The 17546-nt window shown below is 41.1% G+C and overlaps 1 protein-coding gene across 1 annotated transcript in view; it reads right to left on the bottom strand.

The window, feature by feature from the left end:
• The window catches only part of Kif13a (kinesin family member 13A), a 194043-nt gene that overhangs the window by 54845 nt on the left and 121652 nt on the right, over window positions 1-17546 (bottom strand). The window contains 4 exon segments of the mRNA XM_021260592.2: window positions 713-847; window positions 1355-1465; window positions 3867-4079; window positions 4460-4571. Coding sequence (XP_021116251.2) covers window positions 713-847; window positions 1355-1465; window positions 3867-4079; window positions 4460-4571 — 571 coding nt within the window.

Here is a 17546-nt window from a genome sequence, read left to right on the forward strand (position 1 = left end):
GGCTATGAGTGACACGATGTATAGATTAGTGTGACTGAAGTCCTCTGAACCTCAGACACATAAAAGACTGCAATTACTGGCAATCTCGTCACTGATGACAACACTGCTATCCAGTGTACCACAGAAGCCTTCTCAGCCGGCCCTGATTCCCCTTTTTATTTTCAAATTTTGAGACAAGTTCTCCCTAAGTCATTAAGTTGCCCAGGCTAGGTTCAAACTTATGATTCTCCTACCTCAGCCTCTCAGAGTACTAGGATTACAGCTGTGGCACCATGGCCAGCACAAAGGCCTCTTTAGGCTCATGCTGATCTTAAGATCTTAGAATTATGCAGAAGTGTACTAAGGACGTCCAAGGCTATTCAGGATCTTTGTGGCTGGACCCAGATATTCTCAGAATCCTTGTCACCCCACTCCTGAAATCTTCTCCTATACATAGGGAATGCCTGGACATGTGCAGTTGCCTGCTCCTGCCTCTCTGAAGCCTTCACTCACAGGGAGTTGCCCCCAACTTCCCAGTCCCAGGTGGAACAACAGAGCTGTTTTTTTGTTCTCAATGGTAATGGTGACGGGACTGTACTATCCATCAACTTACTTTTAATGAGGGTCAAGCTGGATGCAAAAAGCACAATCATGGAGATAGGCATCCAGGCTCTACTGGGAATTGAACACGAACAATTTAGGACGGGATGTACCTGTTTATGTATATTCTCACCTTCAAATAATAAACCAGAAGTTCATTGAGAGCAGGGTCTGCATTCAGGTTGACTAAGTAGCACTTGTCATCCCCCACCTTGATGCCAGACGTCTCCAGGGAAATCCCCATGCTCTCCAGTTGGCGTTGTCTCTCCTGGGCACAGAAACAGACAGAAGCAGGGGCCTCTATTTGTGCTCTATTCAGAAGATGCATCCATGGAAAAAGTTAGTCACTGATTCTGGGGACGATGCCAATGAAATGGCACCTTCTACGCAGCTCAACAAAGTTCACTGAGAGCTTGCCGTGCATGACATCTTGTGAGGGTGCTACAGGGACACGAAGTGGACATATAAAGACAACCATCCCAGGATGTGACCCAGGGGACCTCAAAGTCACAAATCAGGCTTTTGCTGCAGCGAGAAGAGCAGGAAGTATGAAAGGGATTTGTCATCTTGCCTACTCAAATGTAGCACTAACAAATATTATGGATCAAATTGTAAACTGGTAGAAGACATGACATTGATGTCTAAAACTATCTCTGCAATCTCTGGTTCAGCAGATGGAGACCCTTGAGACTTTAGAAGGATGGCAGGTGGCTGTACAGGAAAGACAACAAATGGAAAAGGATCCAAGTATTTTAGGTCTAAATTATTAGGCTACCTGTGCAATCTCTTCTGTTTTCCTCAGCTTCTCTTCCCATGTCACTGTTAGTTCTTTTATCAGCTTTTCAGACTCTTCAAGCTTCTCCTTCAGTTCAGGGGCTTTCATGGCCTTGAAAATAAAACCAGAGATATCCGACTTCAAGATTTCCCAGCATTACGTATGAGACGTATACAATGGGATCCTTATGTCATTCACAGGCAGGTATCAGGAGTCTTTTGGAAGCAATTAAGTCAAACACTGTTGAGATGGGTCTTAAACCTCTACTAATCAATGAAATGTAGGATCACATAGCGGCTCCTGCTTCAAGGAGAAAATACCAGTGCCCTAAATGAAAATGAGGCAAGCTGTGGCACAGTCATTTTATTCACCATCATTAAATTTCACATTTAAAGGTCTAAAGATGGCTAAAATTCATCTCTGAAATATCAAAGTAGGAAAAAAAGTTACTTCTGCAGATTTCTTTTTCAATAAGTCAGATACCAAAACGTACCGCCATAAACACACAGCTATATTAACCTACCAGGAAAGGTAAATATTCTTCTCGTTTATTTTAAAATTTGAATCTGGGCTCTTTATACTACTTTTCTCCATGGATGGCAACAGATTTAGCGTAATTATTATTCACTTGAAGCAGGACATCTGGTTAAAAGGGCAGTAGTTTCCCTTTGAATTTGTGCAGTAAGAATAAGTAAGGAGTCTGAATATACACATTTACAGATTGAAAATTCAGGAAGCGGGGGTTTAACTTGGCAAAGATTTGCTTTGATATCCTATGGTTCATGAGCTGCTACAGAGTAAAGCCCTATGAATGAGACAGAGGGAGCTTAGTTGGAATGGTGATGATCTAAAGCTTGCTTAGTATGCCTGGGTCTCTTGGCATTACGAGAGCTTGAGTGACATTTAGCGCTGGATACAGGGGGACACACGTGGAAGTTCTACGTGGACCCATGTGGCTTTTTTTCTCTTTCCTTTGGCCATGTACTGCTCTGGCCTTCTGGCCTAGATACTATGGTCACAGTCAACATGAAAATTCAGAAACAAGAGGAAGGAAGTAATTTACCTATCAACAAATTCCAGAACCATTTTACTTTCTTCCTAGGATCATGACTTTTCTCAAATCTTACAGCATTTTGATTCTTCTGATATTTTGCTAACTCTTTTTGGCATCAATAAAGCAATTAGGCTTCATAATAAAACATATACTAGTCAACATTTTTTGAGCATTGACTATGATTAAATAATGTTGATAGATAAAAGAGTATTTAAAGAGTGCCTGGCATATAAGTGCTCAATAAATAATAGATATTACCTGCCCTCCCCCCAAGTGGAATCAGGAAAGAATGGTATGAATAAATGTGAGCATTGAAATTTAAGTTCCTATATTAGTCATTGCTGGGACAAAGAATCTGACATATATAACTTAAAAAAGCAAAGGTTTATTTGGGCTCATGGTTTTAGATGGTTCAGGCCATAGTCACTAGCTCCAAGGCAGAAACATCATGGCAGAAGGGCATGGAGGAGAAAAGCTGCTTACCAGACGGCAAGGGAGGGCCAGAGAGGAAGAGGCAGGGGACCAGATATACAGAGGAACCAGCACCTCCAGCAACTCACTTCCTCCAACCACGCCCCACCTTCTAACAGTCCATTTTGGAAAGGTTAATGCCCTCATGATTCAGTCACCTCTCTAGGCCCTTCCTCTGAACATTGCTTCATTGGGTATCAAATCCTCAATACATGAGTCTTTGAGGGGCACTTCAAATTTAAACCATAACAGGTCACAGCCAAGTCCTGACATGAGGAAACATGTGACTTTAGCTAAGATACCTGGCCTCAATCTCGGTCCTTATACCTATTTCAAATGAGACAGTACTTCACTCAGCAATCTGCAAAACACAACAGATACTTGGAAAAGTATAAGGTTATTAAAGTTTGGAGAAAGCCAAGGACAGATGGTAACAAGGCAAAAATATTGCTTTTGTTACCTGCTAAAGGCTGATGTAAATGCAAACATAAAAGATGGTTGCTGAATTACTTCTAATGTTTATCCATTATCATGAGCTGGGGATTTAGCTCAGTGGTTCTGCCACCTGCCTCACAAGCACAAGGACCCGAGTTCAATCCCCGGTACCAAAAAAAAAAAAAAAAAGTCATTATCATGCTATCTCCATGACTTAATAAGGAGATAAAAGTTACAATGCCAGGTGGAAATAGTCTACAGTGTAAATAAATAAAAATAAAAACAATACATTTAGTTCTTAGGACTTCACCAGGGCTAACTGCTTTACTGAAGCAAAGAATTAGGCACTAGCAGGAATTATCTCTTCTTGACTGCAAGTTGCTAGGACAGAAGTCTTGTATTACTCACGTTGGTCTTCATAAAGCTTATTAACACAAAGCTGATGCCGATAAACACTGAAATGCTGAATCACATGGAGATGGCCCAGAACTGTGAGCAAGCATGTCCTCATTAGTCAGGTACCCAAGTCAGGGAGCACCAGGGTGATCTTACCTCAGCCTGTGAGAGCTGCTCCTTCAGCTTCTCTACTTCCTCCCGAAGTTCTCGGATGACTTTGGCATTGGGGTCTTCGTTCACAACGGCATGGTTCACAATTCTCTTGGCTCGATCTGCGTATCTTAATGTGGAGAGGGTCTCCTCATAGTTGTCTGCAGCAGGGCTAATGGTAGCTATCATAGAAGTCTGGCTGTTGCCACCCAGATTGTCCTGTAAAGCATTTCAAATAGCATCGAAGGGAAGCCTGCTTCAGGTACAACACATATGATGAAAGCAGCAAATAATATGCATGTGTGACATTCTTGAAGAAGAAAATGCTACATGGAAATGTGTCTGCATTTCACAGATTATTTTATGACAAGATAAAATGTGGCCTTACTTATTCACAACAATGAATAATACCTGTAATACAACATTATTATGGAACAAAAAGCAACAGGATGTGTTTCTCTGCATTCCCAGGAATTAGGACAACAGTAATATCAGGATAGCTCTCTGTGTGTATTTGGTCAGCTCTGACACACCTTTTAGCTGCCTCATCTGGAATATACAATTTCTAGTTGGAATAGGATGCCAGAGCAATGAATTACCTTAAGGAGCCAAGTGAGGACTGAATCTCTGTAAGGCACAAATTTGTTTTTACCCTTGCCAGCCGCCTGGTCAGCCAGTGAGGATATAACCAGCCCCAAGGTTGTAAGTGATCTGCCAAGGAAGAAATGAAAAATTAGTTCTACTGGTTGTTTATTTTGTTTTCATAAAACAGTAATTCTTCTAGGTAACAAGTATAAAATATCCAGAACGATAAGGCCCTAACATTGATACAATCAGTTCCTCATTAATTTGCCAAGAAGCTGAGAAAAAAAGAAAAACACAAAATGAATCCATTAACTGAGAAGAACAAATTTGGAATTCCTATGAGAAAATACTGTTTCAATCATGGGACCTGTGAAACACACATTTTAGAACCTGGAAGCATTTACTTACAAGATCACACTAGAAAATTTTAATTTACTCCAAAGTAAGACTTAAAAGCCTGAGCCATGTACTCTTTAGGTCTAATTTGGTCCATTCTGGCCTCTGGCTTTGTTTCCCTGAATAGCCATGCAACTTGCACAGCGTCCGTCCACTTCGCATTCCAGGACACAGCTTATTCATCTGTTTAAAGCTGTCAACACTTATTATAGTTGTACAAAAATAAACAGCTATCTAGGCAGAGGGCAGTACATGGCTTCTCTGTTCGAAGTTGCAGGACACCTCCTCAGAGCCAGTCGGGAAACCTTGGAAGCCTCCCTAGTGCTGCTAAGGCATCCCCAATGGATGCACACACATGCTAAAGTTTGAGAGGCTCTTGGTGAACAATACCCAGGGACACACACAGTGAGATGGCTAGGCTTCCACTCTCCAAGTGCGGGTCCGGGAGTAGCAGCAGCATTACAATCACTCAGAACTTGGCAGAAATACAAAACCTCTGATCCTCTCCCAGACCTACTTAGTGAGAAACCTACAGTGGGACCAGCAATCTGAACCTTGACAATGACTCACATGTCTTTTTTTTAAAACAGGGTCTCACTATGCAGCCCAAGATGGTCTTGAACTCCTGAACTTCCTGCCTCAGCCTCCCCATTGCTGGGATTACAGGCATGCACGCTCTACCTGGCTTCTCATACACGCTACCATTTGAGAATACTGGCTTAGGCTTCTAAGCTTTCTTTGAAGGCTACTACACCTTCTCAACACCTGAAAGAGACTGCTGTCAAACAACAGATGCAGACAGGTATGGTGATGCATGCCTCTAATCCCCAGCACTCAGGAGGCTGAGGCAGGAGGATCATGTGAATTCAAGGCTAGCCTGGGTTACATAGTGAGTTCAAGACCAGCCTGAACTACATAGTAAAACCCTGTCTCAAAAAAAAAAAAAAAAAAAAGAGGTGTTGTGGTACTGAGAGACAAAGGACATTGTCTTGGGCTGCAGCTAAGTACCAACTGCTCTTTTTATTTTTTTTTTTTGGTACCGGGGATTGAACACAGGTTCTTGTGCTTATGAGGCAGGCTCCAGAACCACTAAGCTTAATCCCTGGCCCCAACTGCTCTTTTAAAAGAAAATCAATTAGATCATAACTAGCTGCCAGCCTTGAGACCATAATGCTAAGTAAAATAAACCAGACACAAAAGGCTAAATATCACATGGTTTCTCTTCTATGAGAAACCTAAATTATAAATATTTTAAAGAGCAAAATAAAAGTTAGAGAATAGGAAGCAAGGAGGTAGTCCTTTTACAGATAGGAAGTGGATCTAGAGATGGAGGGAGAGGGGAAGGAAAGAGGAAGTAAAAAGGATATGATGTGATATGCACATGTACCAACTCCTCATGATGTGTGTATTTATTATGTATTGCAAACATGCATTAATCAAAAAAGTGAATATTTAACAGCCAGAAAACAGCAACCTGTGCAGATCTCACAGGATTGCAAGGAGGGTTATATGATTTCACAAAGGGAAAGTGCTTTGTAAATAGCTAGAAAAGTTAAATGCCTCTATTTACTTATAACAAAGAGGGCATAAACCAGCAAATGAAAGACAAGACAGCTTTCTTTCTAGTGCTGATAGATTTCCATAAAATAAATAAAAGAATGAAAGCTTATTTCCACAAAACATAATTTCCCATAACTGAAATATAAAGCAAATTCAAGAGGCAGAAAGTGAATCAGAATTCATTCTAACAAAATGGATGTTAAATTTTCAATAACTACTAGCCAACTCCACAAAGTGGCATATCATACTTGACAGATTTAAATTATACTACTCTAACTCAAGAGCAATGAAAGCATGTGTCCACATAAAAACTTGTACACAATTTTTCACAGCAGTATTATTCACAAAAGCTAAAATGTAGAAACAACCCAAATGCTCATCAAATGAGGGGATGACAAATTCTTGATTGATACAGATACACACACACACACACACACACACACACACACACACACAATGGAGCATTATTCTGCCATAAAAAAGGATGGAGTCCTGGCCAGGGGTGTAGCTCAGTGTAAGAGCACTTGCCCACCATGGATGAGGCCCTGGGTTCATTCCCCAACGCCACAAGAAGAAGAATGAAGTCCCTAATGAAGAATGAAACCACGATGTGGGCAAACCCTGACAAATTACATTAAGTGAAAAAAACCAAGTGCAAAAGGCCACTGTCTTAAATTGAATAAGTGTCTCCCAAAAATTCATGTGCAAAAGAAGCTTAAAACATGGCCCTACTTGGAAAAAGGGTTCTTGCAATTGGTAGAGATTACACTGGAGGATTGGAATCCACTGACTGGCTTCCTCCTCGGAGGGCCTTGTGAAGACACACATTGGAGACCACCACTTGAGGTCAGATGCAGAGAAGGGAGCAAGGCTTGGTAAACTGTGGGATGCCAAGGATTATCGGCAACCACAAGAGGGTAGCAGAGATGGTGAACCTATGGCTCTCATGCCGCACTGGCTACTTGTATCATTGAAAGCTCTGGAAGGTTCACCATCACTGGCTAGGGCACAGACTCGGCCTTGGAGACCTCAAGAAGGAAAACATGAATGATCCTTTGATTTCGGATTTCTGGCATCCAGAACTGTGAGAATAAAAGTCTCCACTGCTTTGGGTGGTAACCTGTTGTGGTAGCACATATACTTAATTCCATTTACACCAAATATCCAGAATAGGTGCCTATAGAGATGGAGGCAGTGGGTGCTCAGGGTTGTTGGTGAGAGAGTGACTTGGACACTGGGTTTCTTTGGGGCATGATGCAAACATTTTAAAGTTAGACTGTGGTGACGCACAACCCTAAATATACTAAAGTTACTGAAATACACATGTATAGTGGTGAACCATATGGTATCTGGATTGTTTTGCAATATAGCAGTTTAAGAAAACAGCTTGGGTTTTTCAACCAGTCTGTGGTTGAAGAACCCAAGCAAGTCCAATCATTCCTCCCAAATGTAATAGTTTTAAGAAATAAAACTTCAAGAGATATTTATGAAATAAAGGCAAGCAAGAATTCAATATGCCCATTTCTGCTTTAATATAGAATATAGGGTGCTCGGTTTGGCAGCACATATATTAATATAGATTATAGGTACAATATAGGGCCTCTTTTTTTTGAGATGCAGTCTTGCTCTGTATCATATCCTGGCCTCAAACTCTCTATTCTCCTGCCTCACCCTCCTGAATACTGTGATTATAGGCATGAGCCAACGCATTCGGTTTATAGGGCATTTTTGGTTAACATTTTGCAGCTACTGAAATACAGTTTTTGGTTGGAAACAATTCTTCAAAGAATTTTAAATTATCTTGGGCATTTTACTAGCAAGTGCAGCAGAAAAAGTCTTCATTTATGCAAACTATGAAGAACTCAGTGACTCAGAAGTCATTACCAGTGACTTTACGGTTAACAGTAATGTGAAAACACACTTTGGGGTAACATGGACTTTTTTAGTACTGAGAAAAGTTGTCACTGCCTTGTGGCAACTGCTTGTATTTTATAATTTGACAATATAAAAAGCAAAAAGGATGTTTCTGGTACTCCAAACAAAATATAAAATCCAATTAGTGCTCTGGGAGGAAAGGGAAAGGATGATTACAGTTGTCCATATCCAGTGCACACCATCCTCCGGGAGCCAGAACGTGCCACTCCATAACGCGCCAGTTAGGCAGAGGAATTCTTTTGAGCCAAAGGCTACTGAGAATCAGTAAACTAAGTAAAAGTTCTAAAAGCAGGGTGTAAGATTTCCTTTCGAAAAGGAAATTTCCTTTCATAGAATTACCTCCACTTCAGCACCAGGAAGAGGAGGACTCATAACAAAGCTGATCAGTGGAGAAGTTTCAACCTAAATCTACACAAGCAGCCTCATTCCATCCTCCCTCGCTCACTGTGCTTTTCTTGGTCACTGTCCCTTAACTTGCCTCTTCCCCCAGAAGCCCTAACCCCTTTCCCTTTTGTTAGCCTAAAGAGGTGCATAACCAAATCTAACCATCTGTTTGGGTTTCTCATTTCCAGAGCCTCCATGAGCAAACATGATGCATGTGCTGGAAGCTTCCTGCCATTTTTCTCTATGCTTTGCCAGTCTCACTCTCACAATCCCAGCTGGAGAACACAAGACGGGCAGGAAAAACACTGTCAAAGGGCAACACCATAACAGTTTAGCTTAAAAATCTTAACTGGCTTTATTTTTGATTCTAGAATTGAGCAACACTGGATTCAGTAGAATAGAGTAAGTGTTCCAATGAGCTGAGCAGAGAAGGCTGGTTTTATTAACAACAACAACAACAAACTGCTAAAGAAAGCAGAACACACAAAAAAAGAGAGGTTTAGTCTACTCTAAGTTACTTTCCTCATAAGCCAGGTACCGGAAAATAACTGGTTAACATTAGGTTACTTCTGGTTACCTTTTTCTCAGTTAAGCATGAAGCCCGAAGGAACATCGTTATCATGACAATTGAAACTGGTCTGTTTGGGAAAGTTGGTTCTTAGGTCTCTACATGCCTTCTGATTTCTCAGAAGGTCACATAATCTGCTTAATTTTACCTTGGTGACTTGGAACTTTAGCATGAGTGATTCCATTTTGATTTTTAGTCTGGTTGGTTGGGGCCCAGGGCAGGAGCTTATTCTAAAACAATGGACTCTTATAGTTTTTATTCAACAGCATTAGCAGCAAAGTGATTATGGTGTACAGAAATAGTTATACAACTCCAGTTTCCATGTGTATGATCATTCCTTAGTATCTGGGAGCCTCCAGAGATAGGAAATCTGTGGATGCTCAAGTCTCTTATATAAAATGGCTTAGTATTTTAATATAAGCTACATCCATCCTCCCATATGCTTTAAATCATCAGTAGATTATTCATAATACCTAATATGTTATGTAAGTAGTTGTTACACTGGATTATTTAGGGAATAATTACAATTAAAAGTCTGTATACATTCAGTACAGATGCAATCCCTTCACATTTTTAATCTATAGTGGGGTGGATCTGCAGATGTGGGATCCACGGATGTGAACAGCTAGTTATAATTTGCTGTATAATTTATCGACTTGAGAAGTCTATTATTAGAAAGCATTCCTTTTTACCTAATAGTACAAGCACATTCAAAACAAGAGTTTCATCTAAACCTATTACAATCTTTTGTAACCAAAAGAAAATAACGGCCAGGTAAATGAGAGCCCAAGGACTGAGAGGTAACCAATCCCCCACACCTGCCTGCCCTTCCAGGTCCCACCCAGGAGCAATGATCCAGAATCCCCAAAATGAAAGGGCAATGTCTGAAAGTTGAACAACACGCTTATTTTCATGGGAATTTTATTGCCAGGGAGCCTTAAAGTATAACCAAAACACTAATTATGGATCTTCTTAAGCAGAGACTAGGGGCTGCCAGTTGGCCTCACAAGGATATGGAACAGGGTGGCAGTTGTCTGCCAATTTTAGAGGCACAAAAAGTTATCCCAGGAATCTTTCTAATTCTACCAAAGTGCCACTCCTCCCTGGACCTGCTGGAGTGGGACACTGCAAACTCCTAACCTTTAAATCTCTTACCACAGATTCTTGGGCAGGGTGGGAACAGGGGAGGGGCTGACTGGAGAGGAAGGAAGAGACATGTATAAACAGATAGCCATGTTTTGTTTTCTTTTATGTTTTGGTGATGCTGGGGATGAACCCAGGGCCTTGTGCATACTAATAGGCAGGCTACCACTGAGCTACACCCACAGTATTTTAAAATAGGGGAAAAAATGTTATAACTACTTATCTACAATAATGGATAATTCAGGGTCAAAAAGAAAGTACATGACACTTGGGAGGAAAAAAAGCAAAATAAAAACTGTTCCAGTAAATATAATCTATAAGGAAAAAAACTGAGTCATAATTCAATCTTTCTTCTATTTTTTTGTACCTTCACCCAACCTACAAAGTTTTCCTTGTAACTTTAACCACCAGATTTCTCCCCTTGGGAATAGATTAAGATGTGATGTGAGCTATCTGTATTGTTTCAGATGGATTTCAAATGTGTTATTTTAGCTATTTTTCCAATGATCTGTTTCTAAGATCATACACATAATACTTATTGAACTTGAATAGAGTTTTTGTAAACATATTTCTCTGTATCTACTTAGACTATGATTACCTTGAGGGCAGAAACCATATATTGCTACACATATTCCTCCATGCAATTACTGTGCTGGTGTAAGGAGATTATTCAGTAAATATCTATAGTACTGAGTTAATCTGAGTTCAGAATTTAGGAAATGATGACCTAAAGTTAACTAGGACTCATTCCTGCAAGATTTCTCCACAGAACATGTACTTTTGCTTCTAAAGGACTTATCCAGTGATGCTTTTGAGACACACTGCATGTTACTTGCTAACAGAACCCTGGTTTTGCTGGGAAGCAATGTTCTGAGCTAAAAATCCCCCTCTCCAATGCCTATTGAACTTGAGGTAGCCATAAAACATAGCTCTGGCCAAGGAGATGTAGGCAGACATTACTGGGTAAGGCTTCCAAGAAAGCTATTGATCTCCTGATTAAAACTTCTGTTCAGCCCATAGAAGGCTATGGGTCTTTGCGCTTTCTCCCTTACCCTGCCCTTATTTGGACCATAGCATGGTAGAGCCATCTTGAGATCATAAGGATCTCACAACCACACTTTTAGGTTGCTGGGGCTGTGGGCATTTCTGAGGTGCTGCCTTGGCCTCTGCATTTCCTGTTGAATGGGATAATCAGTCACTTCGTTGTAACTGTAGCTGGTTTCTGTTGCCTACAGCAGAAAGCCATCCTTAGCTTTTAAAGAATTAGCTGAAAGATAACAAAATAAGTAGGTTTAAGTTTAGCATTCTCTCAAGGAGGCTCCCACTCTTAAGAGAAGAGATGCAAAACCATGTGGGTCACAAGTTATAAGGAAAAGATAGTACCATCAAATAATTGCCAAGAAAAGAAAATGGTTATGTCTATAGTCTGAGTGCCATCTCCTTATATAGTGTTTCCCAGTGGCTGATCATCAAATTCAAAATTCAACTAATGAGCATCATTCTCAATATCATTTGCATTTCAACTGCTGTGGCAAAACAATAAACTACATATAAACATTTCCAAAAACAGGTTCAACTAAACACTTGTTCTGGAGGATTAAGATCCCCCTAGAATCCTGTCATCAAATAAGTTTAGGGAATGATGACCTAAAGTTAACTAGGACTCGTTCCTGCAGAACTTCTCAAAGTCTCTCTCTCTCTCTCTTTTTTCTTTTTGTACCAGGGATTGAACTCAGGACCTTGTGCTTCCCAGGCAGACGTGGTGCCACTGAGCTACATCCTCTTCAAGCTCTTATCACTAGGAATCTCTGAAGGAAGATTTTGTAAGTAGCCTTTTGCAAATGTATTTGTCCTGGGAATCTTTTCTTCCCAGAGCCACCTGGAGAATGTTTCATAGAAATTTTTAGGAAACAATGGAGTAACCCTGTCACACTCCCCCAAAGAAGTGGCTACTAAGACGCAAGGAGATTTCTGCTGTCTTTTCTGGATCCCTCATGCTAAACACAAAGACATCTTTATCAGGTCTTTCTTCCCCAACATGCTTGGACACTGCAGTGTGCTAGCTGTAAATTAACAAGAGCCTCCACCCTTGAATAATGGACAGAAGCAGGCTGTCTTGATGGGCCCTGGATACAAATTCATGTTTGGTTATTTGGGCTCCTGATTAAAGTGAGGTTTCTGAGAGGAAATAACGAACAGCCATGAAAACACTCAAGAAGGGAGGTGGGGCTGAGTTTCACGAACTATTAAATATAGAAAGCTTGTAAGTTATATCAAATTTTATAACCTAGTCCTAGAAGTAACATGTATGCATATTCCTGGAACAAGTGTTTAGCAGAACCCATTTTGGGGGGATGTCAAACACTTACTTTATTATTAACCACAGCAACTGGAATGGAAATGTATCTGGGAATGATACGCATCAGATGACTCTTATTTGCATTTAGTGCCTGGTCATCACTGGGATAAAATGGAAGCACTTTCAATGTCCAGGGGCATTAGAGTTTTTCACGACCTAAATGCATTCCCAGGGAAGCTGAAGCAGCCAGACTCCAGAGGCAGGAAAGACCTCCTCCACCTTCCATAGACAGGTGGGGTGGCAGCCTGGTGTCTCAGTGGGATGTCCCTGTGAAGATGGTCCAGAGATGACCTGTCCCCCGACCCTGCACATCCCTGGCAGCGCAGACACCCAGCATGCATCTTAGCTTTTCAGATGAAGGAATAACGTATGCTTTAAGCTTTTAAGAGCTTCAGGAGAGATGAAGTCCCTAAATCCACAGCCCATTAAGCAGACACTGATGTCTGTGTGGAGTCCCCGACAGGGCTGCTTAAGAGGATTATCAATGCTCCACCAAAGAAGCCCAAAAAGGAGGTGGGAGAAAGCTTAGTAAACATGTCAGAGTCTGCTTTAGTTTTAGAATTTAACTGGCACTGATTATAAAGCCATGTGTGGAACTTGTACTTTTTCATTTTTATTTTATTAATATACACTCATATATAGTTTTCTGTGTGCCACACAATAGTCTAAGCATTTCACAAATAGGAATGAATTTAATCTTAAAAACAACTATACTTGTTGGGTAGTTTCCTCATTACATTTTACTGACAAAGAAACAAGGTTACACAGCTGGTTTATAAAACTGAAATAATGCAGTGTCTACTCTGGAACCCACCCCCAAACTATGTTACACACTCCTCCCCTGTATTCCCTCTGCTCCATGCAGAACTTTTGTGGCACTCGGGTCTTAGCACAACTGGTCCACAGGTCTTCCTCTCCATTGTCGATGGCCCACTCTACCTCTGTGTTCTTACACCTAGTCAGTTTTCAGGGGATGTTTGCTAAACTGGATCAAAATAGCAGGTCCACATCTCTTTTCTGAAATCCCTGGGCCTACTTGTGTCTTGAAGTTCAGAATTATTAGGCTTTTAGGAAGTTCAGCATACATACTACATGGGCTCCGAGGAATCTTGTGCAGTCCCCAGACTAACACACCAATGGCATGAAATGTGCAAATAAAGACTGTAAAGATAGACAAAGATGAGGCAGCCTTGTGTGAGTGAAGCTCTTGACCTACTGAGTTAGGAAAATCCTCCTACCTTCGCAGCTCTGGGGGTTCAGAAGTAGAATGCGTCTCCCTGGGCTAACCTCCAGGAGTCAGCAATGCTGCAACCTTCTGAAGGCACTGGTGGCAGTATGTGTTTTCTTGGCCTTGGTCCCCTCAACCATCTCCAAGCAAACAGTGTCCACTCGTTTTTCCCACTCTGCATCACTTGGTCTCTGCCTTAACTATCTCCCTCTTTTATTTATAAATGTCCTGTGACTACATAGGGCCTGGCTGGATAATCTTCCACCTCAACATCATCACTTTAACTACAACTGTAGATTCGGCTTGCTTTGTAAGGGAACATAGGGTTTGGAAATTAGAATGAAGTTATAATTGGTGGTGGGGGGTGTTACTCTATCTACCACACTGTTTAAATTCTTTGTGCATGCCCAACATATAATGGAGTGCCAGACACATAGTAGAAGCCTAATAAATGTGTGATGGCTTTCATGTATGTCATTTAATATTCCCGAGTATCAGTTTTTCATCTACAAAATACTTGTTATATTAACACAGATAAAATACCTCTTCTGAACCTCACATGAAATAACGCATGTGAAAAATTTTCTGAAAGCTACACAATGCACTAAAGCTAAAGGTCCTAGCTTACAAACTATAGTGAGAAATATACACACACATTAGTGAAAAACTTAGGAAAGATGATACATGCTGAGAAAAATCCCATGCATCTCAATGAGTTGTTATACAAAAGAGCCAGTTGCTAGAGGATCTAAATATTATCACCTAGCTTGAGGTAGTTCAGTTAGGAACACTACATAATTTAGCATACAAATTTAAGGCACACCATTAATATTTGCAGAGACAAAAGTATCAAACAGCCTCTTCCAGGCAAGTGGGAAGCATGGTACCTCAACTGCAGCACGGTGGTGAGTCCTGGGCCCTGGAGCCTTGTGTAACCATAGCCAAGATCCTCCCTGAGAGCTTGGTGACCTGAGACACGACATGTAACTGCTTTCTGCCTTGGTTTTCTCAGCTGTAGTGAGGAGAGGACCCATCTCACAATGCTGATAGGAAAAGCCAATGAGTCCTTAGAGTGGCACAACAAACATAATTCGTTCCAAAATTCTGGAAAAGATGGCCACATTCATATTCGTGGGGGAAAGATGGCCTTGTCCCCTGATGTGGAGTTTGGAGACAAAAAGTTTTGCCAAACGCCTCTCTTTGTGAACCGAGGTACCACTGTACATACTGAGCATTGAGAAGACTAGTAAGAGCTCAGTCAAAGTCACTGTGGCTCTACATCAAGGCTAGACATATACATGTACTCTAAAATTTTACAAGTGCACCGCACAGCCTTTTCCATGTTATCCCACAAGCCCGCCCAGCAGGCCAAAGGTTGGCAAGGCTTGGCACCAGAAATGAATCTCTAGGAAAGGCGACAATCTTTTCGTTGGTACCTGCTCCCTCACACTCTCATTTCTGCATCCCATCCTGCTTCCTGAGCTCACTGTGGAACAGAGCGGCAGTGCCAGCCTGCAATCCTGTAAGGCCTTGTCATGAAATATAGCAAAATCCTTTGTTATTAGAGCAGGAGACAGGCAGACTGGAAGATTAACGCCTGAAAGCAGCAGTCTTTCCCAGTGAGTGCACTGGTGCTAACAGAAGGGACAATATTTTAGTTCTAATTTTGAAAATTTCATATGCTAAAATCATACTGTGCCAATATTGTTTTAAAGTGCAAACCATGACCCTGCGTATATTTGCTTTTGTAAAATTATGTTCTAAGCAAAATCCCAAGTTATTATACTCAGCAGAACACAATAACAAGTACAGATGAACACTACTTTCTGTGCAACCTGAAATAATGATAGTGATTACGCCGATTTGTAAAAACAATAGCTATAGCAATTAGTATTTGTTCAGTGTCTACTACAATCCAGGTTCTAAGCACATGCTAGCACTTGATCCTCAACAATTCTATGAAGTAGATACTATTAATATCTCTATTTTACAGGTGAGAAAAATACGACACAGACAGGTTAAATCTCCTGCCCATGATATATAAATATAGTAAGTGGTGGATGCAGGGTTAAACCCAGGCAATCTGGCCTGAGCACACACTTTTAAATACAAACTGCTCCATCTCAAATGGGAAAGCAGAGGGACTTGCGCATGCATATCAGGAGCCTCGTGGGACACTGAACACAAGACTGCTCTCTGCGCCTCTGCAGAACCCTCTGCACAGAATGCCTGTATCTCCTGTGTCTCACTGGCATCTTCCCCTCTGTCCTTTCAGTCCTTGGCACTCAGGATAAATGGCAAGATTCCAGGACTGGCAGTTATTTAGTCCCTGTTAAATTTTTCTAATACAGTATTAGCCTTATGAAAGGATTTTAACCTCATTTTCCTTTGAGAATAAGCTCCCTAAGTTAATGAAGATGAGATTTGCATTTTACCTGAGATTGCATTACAGATGTTCCTCAGCTTATGTGGTTCTAAGAAACTTAAGTTGAAAATATATTTAATACAACTAAACTTTGAAATATTCTACTTCACAACACAGCACACTATAGATTACTGCATGCTTCCTCCTATGATAGAATTGCTGATTGGGAGCTGTGGTTACAACCACTTCCCATCATCAGAAAAGAGGATCAAGGGCTGACAATTTAGCACAGTGGCACTGTGTCTGCTCTGCAACTGTAAGGTCATGAGTTCAATCACCAGTACCAGAAAAAAAAATAAATAAAGAAGAATAATTTGGGGCAGGGGATGTAGCTCAGTGGAACAGTGCCTGCCTGGGAAGCAGGAGGTCCTGAGTTCAATCTCCAGTACAAAACAGAAAGAAAGAAAAGAGGATCAGACCATATGTTGCTAGTCCAGGAAAAGATCTAAATTCAAAATGTGAAGTACATACAGTTTCTACTAAATGCACTTTGCTTCAAACCACTGTAAAATCAAACAATCCCATGCCCAAGCATCCTACGTCAGGGACTATCTATCTGTATGTATGATGACACCCTAAGTGTTTGTACCGTTTGCGGGGCAAGACTACTTAATAAACTTTGAGGATCTTTACAGAGGCAGATTTTTGCCTTTTTTTTTTTTTTTTAACTCAGTTTACTAAAGCTATAACACTGTGAACAATCTTCATCAGAATCTCCAGCCATTATAATGCAACAAACCTCCCCCTAAAACTCGAAAGAGGCCAGGTTAAGCTGAATGTGGTGGTGCACACCTATAATCTCAGCACTCTGGGAGGCAAAGCCAGGAGGATTGCAAATTTAACTCCAGGCTGGGCAATTCAGTGACTTAGTGTGACCCTATCTCAAAATAATAAATTTTAAAAAGGCCTGGAGATGTAGCTCAGTATGAGGGCCCGGGCTTATTCCCCACTAACATAATAGATTAGATAGGTAGATAAGTGTGTGTGGGGGGGGGGTGGTGGATGGGGCCAGGGATGTAGCTCAGTGGCAGAACCCTTGCCTAGCATGTACAAGGTCCAGGGTTCAAACCCCAGTAGCAAAAAAAACCAAAGTGGTGGTGGTG

The sequence above is a fragment of the Heterocephalus glaber genome, unplaced genomic scaffold, assembly GCF_053883595.1.
Source record: "Heterocephalus glaber isolate CG9 unplaced genomic scaffold, H.glaber_assembly_v1.0 deba00001472, whole genome shotgun sequence".
Lineage (NCBI taxonomy): Eukaryota > Metazoa > Chordata > Mammalia > Rodentia > Bathyergidae > Heterocephalus > Heterocephalus glaber.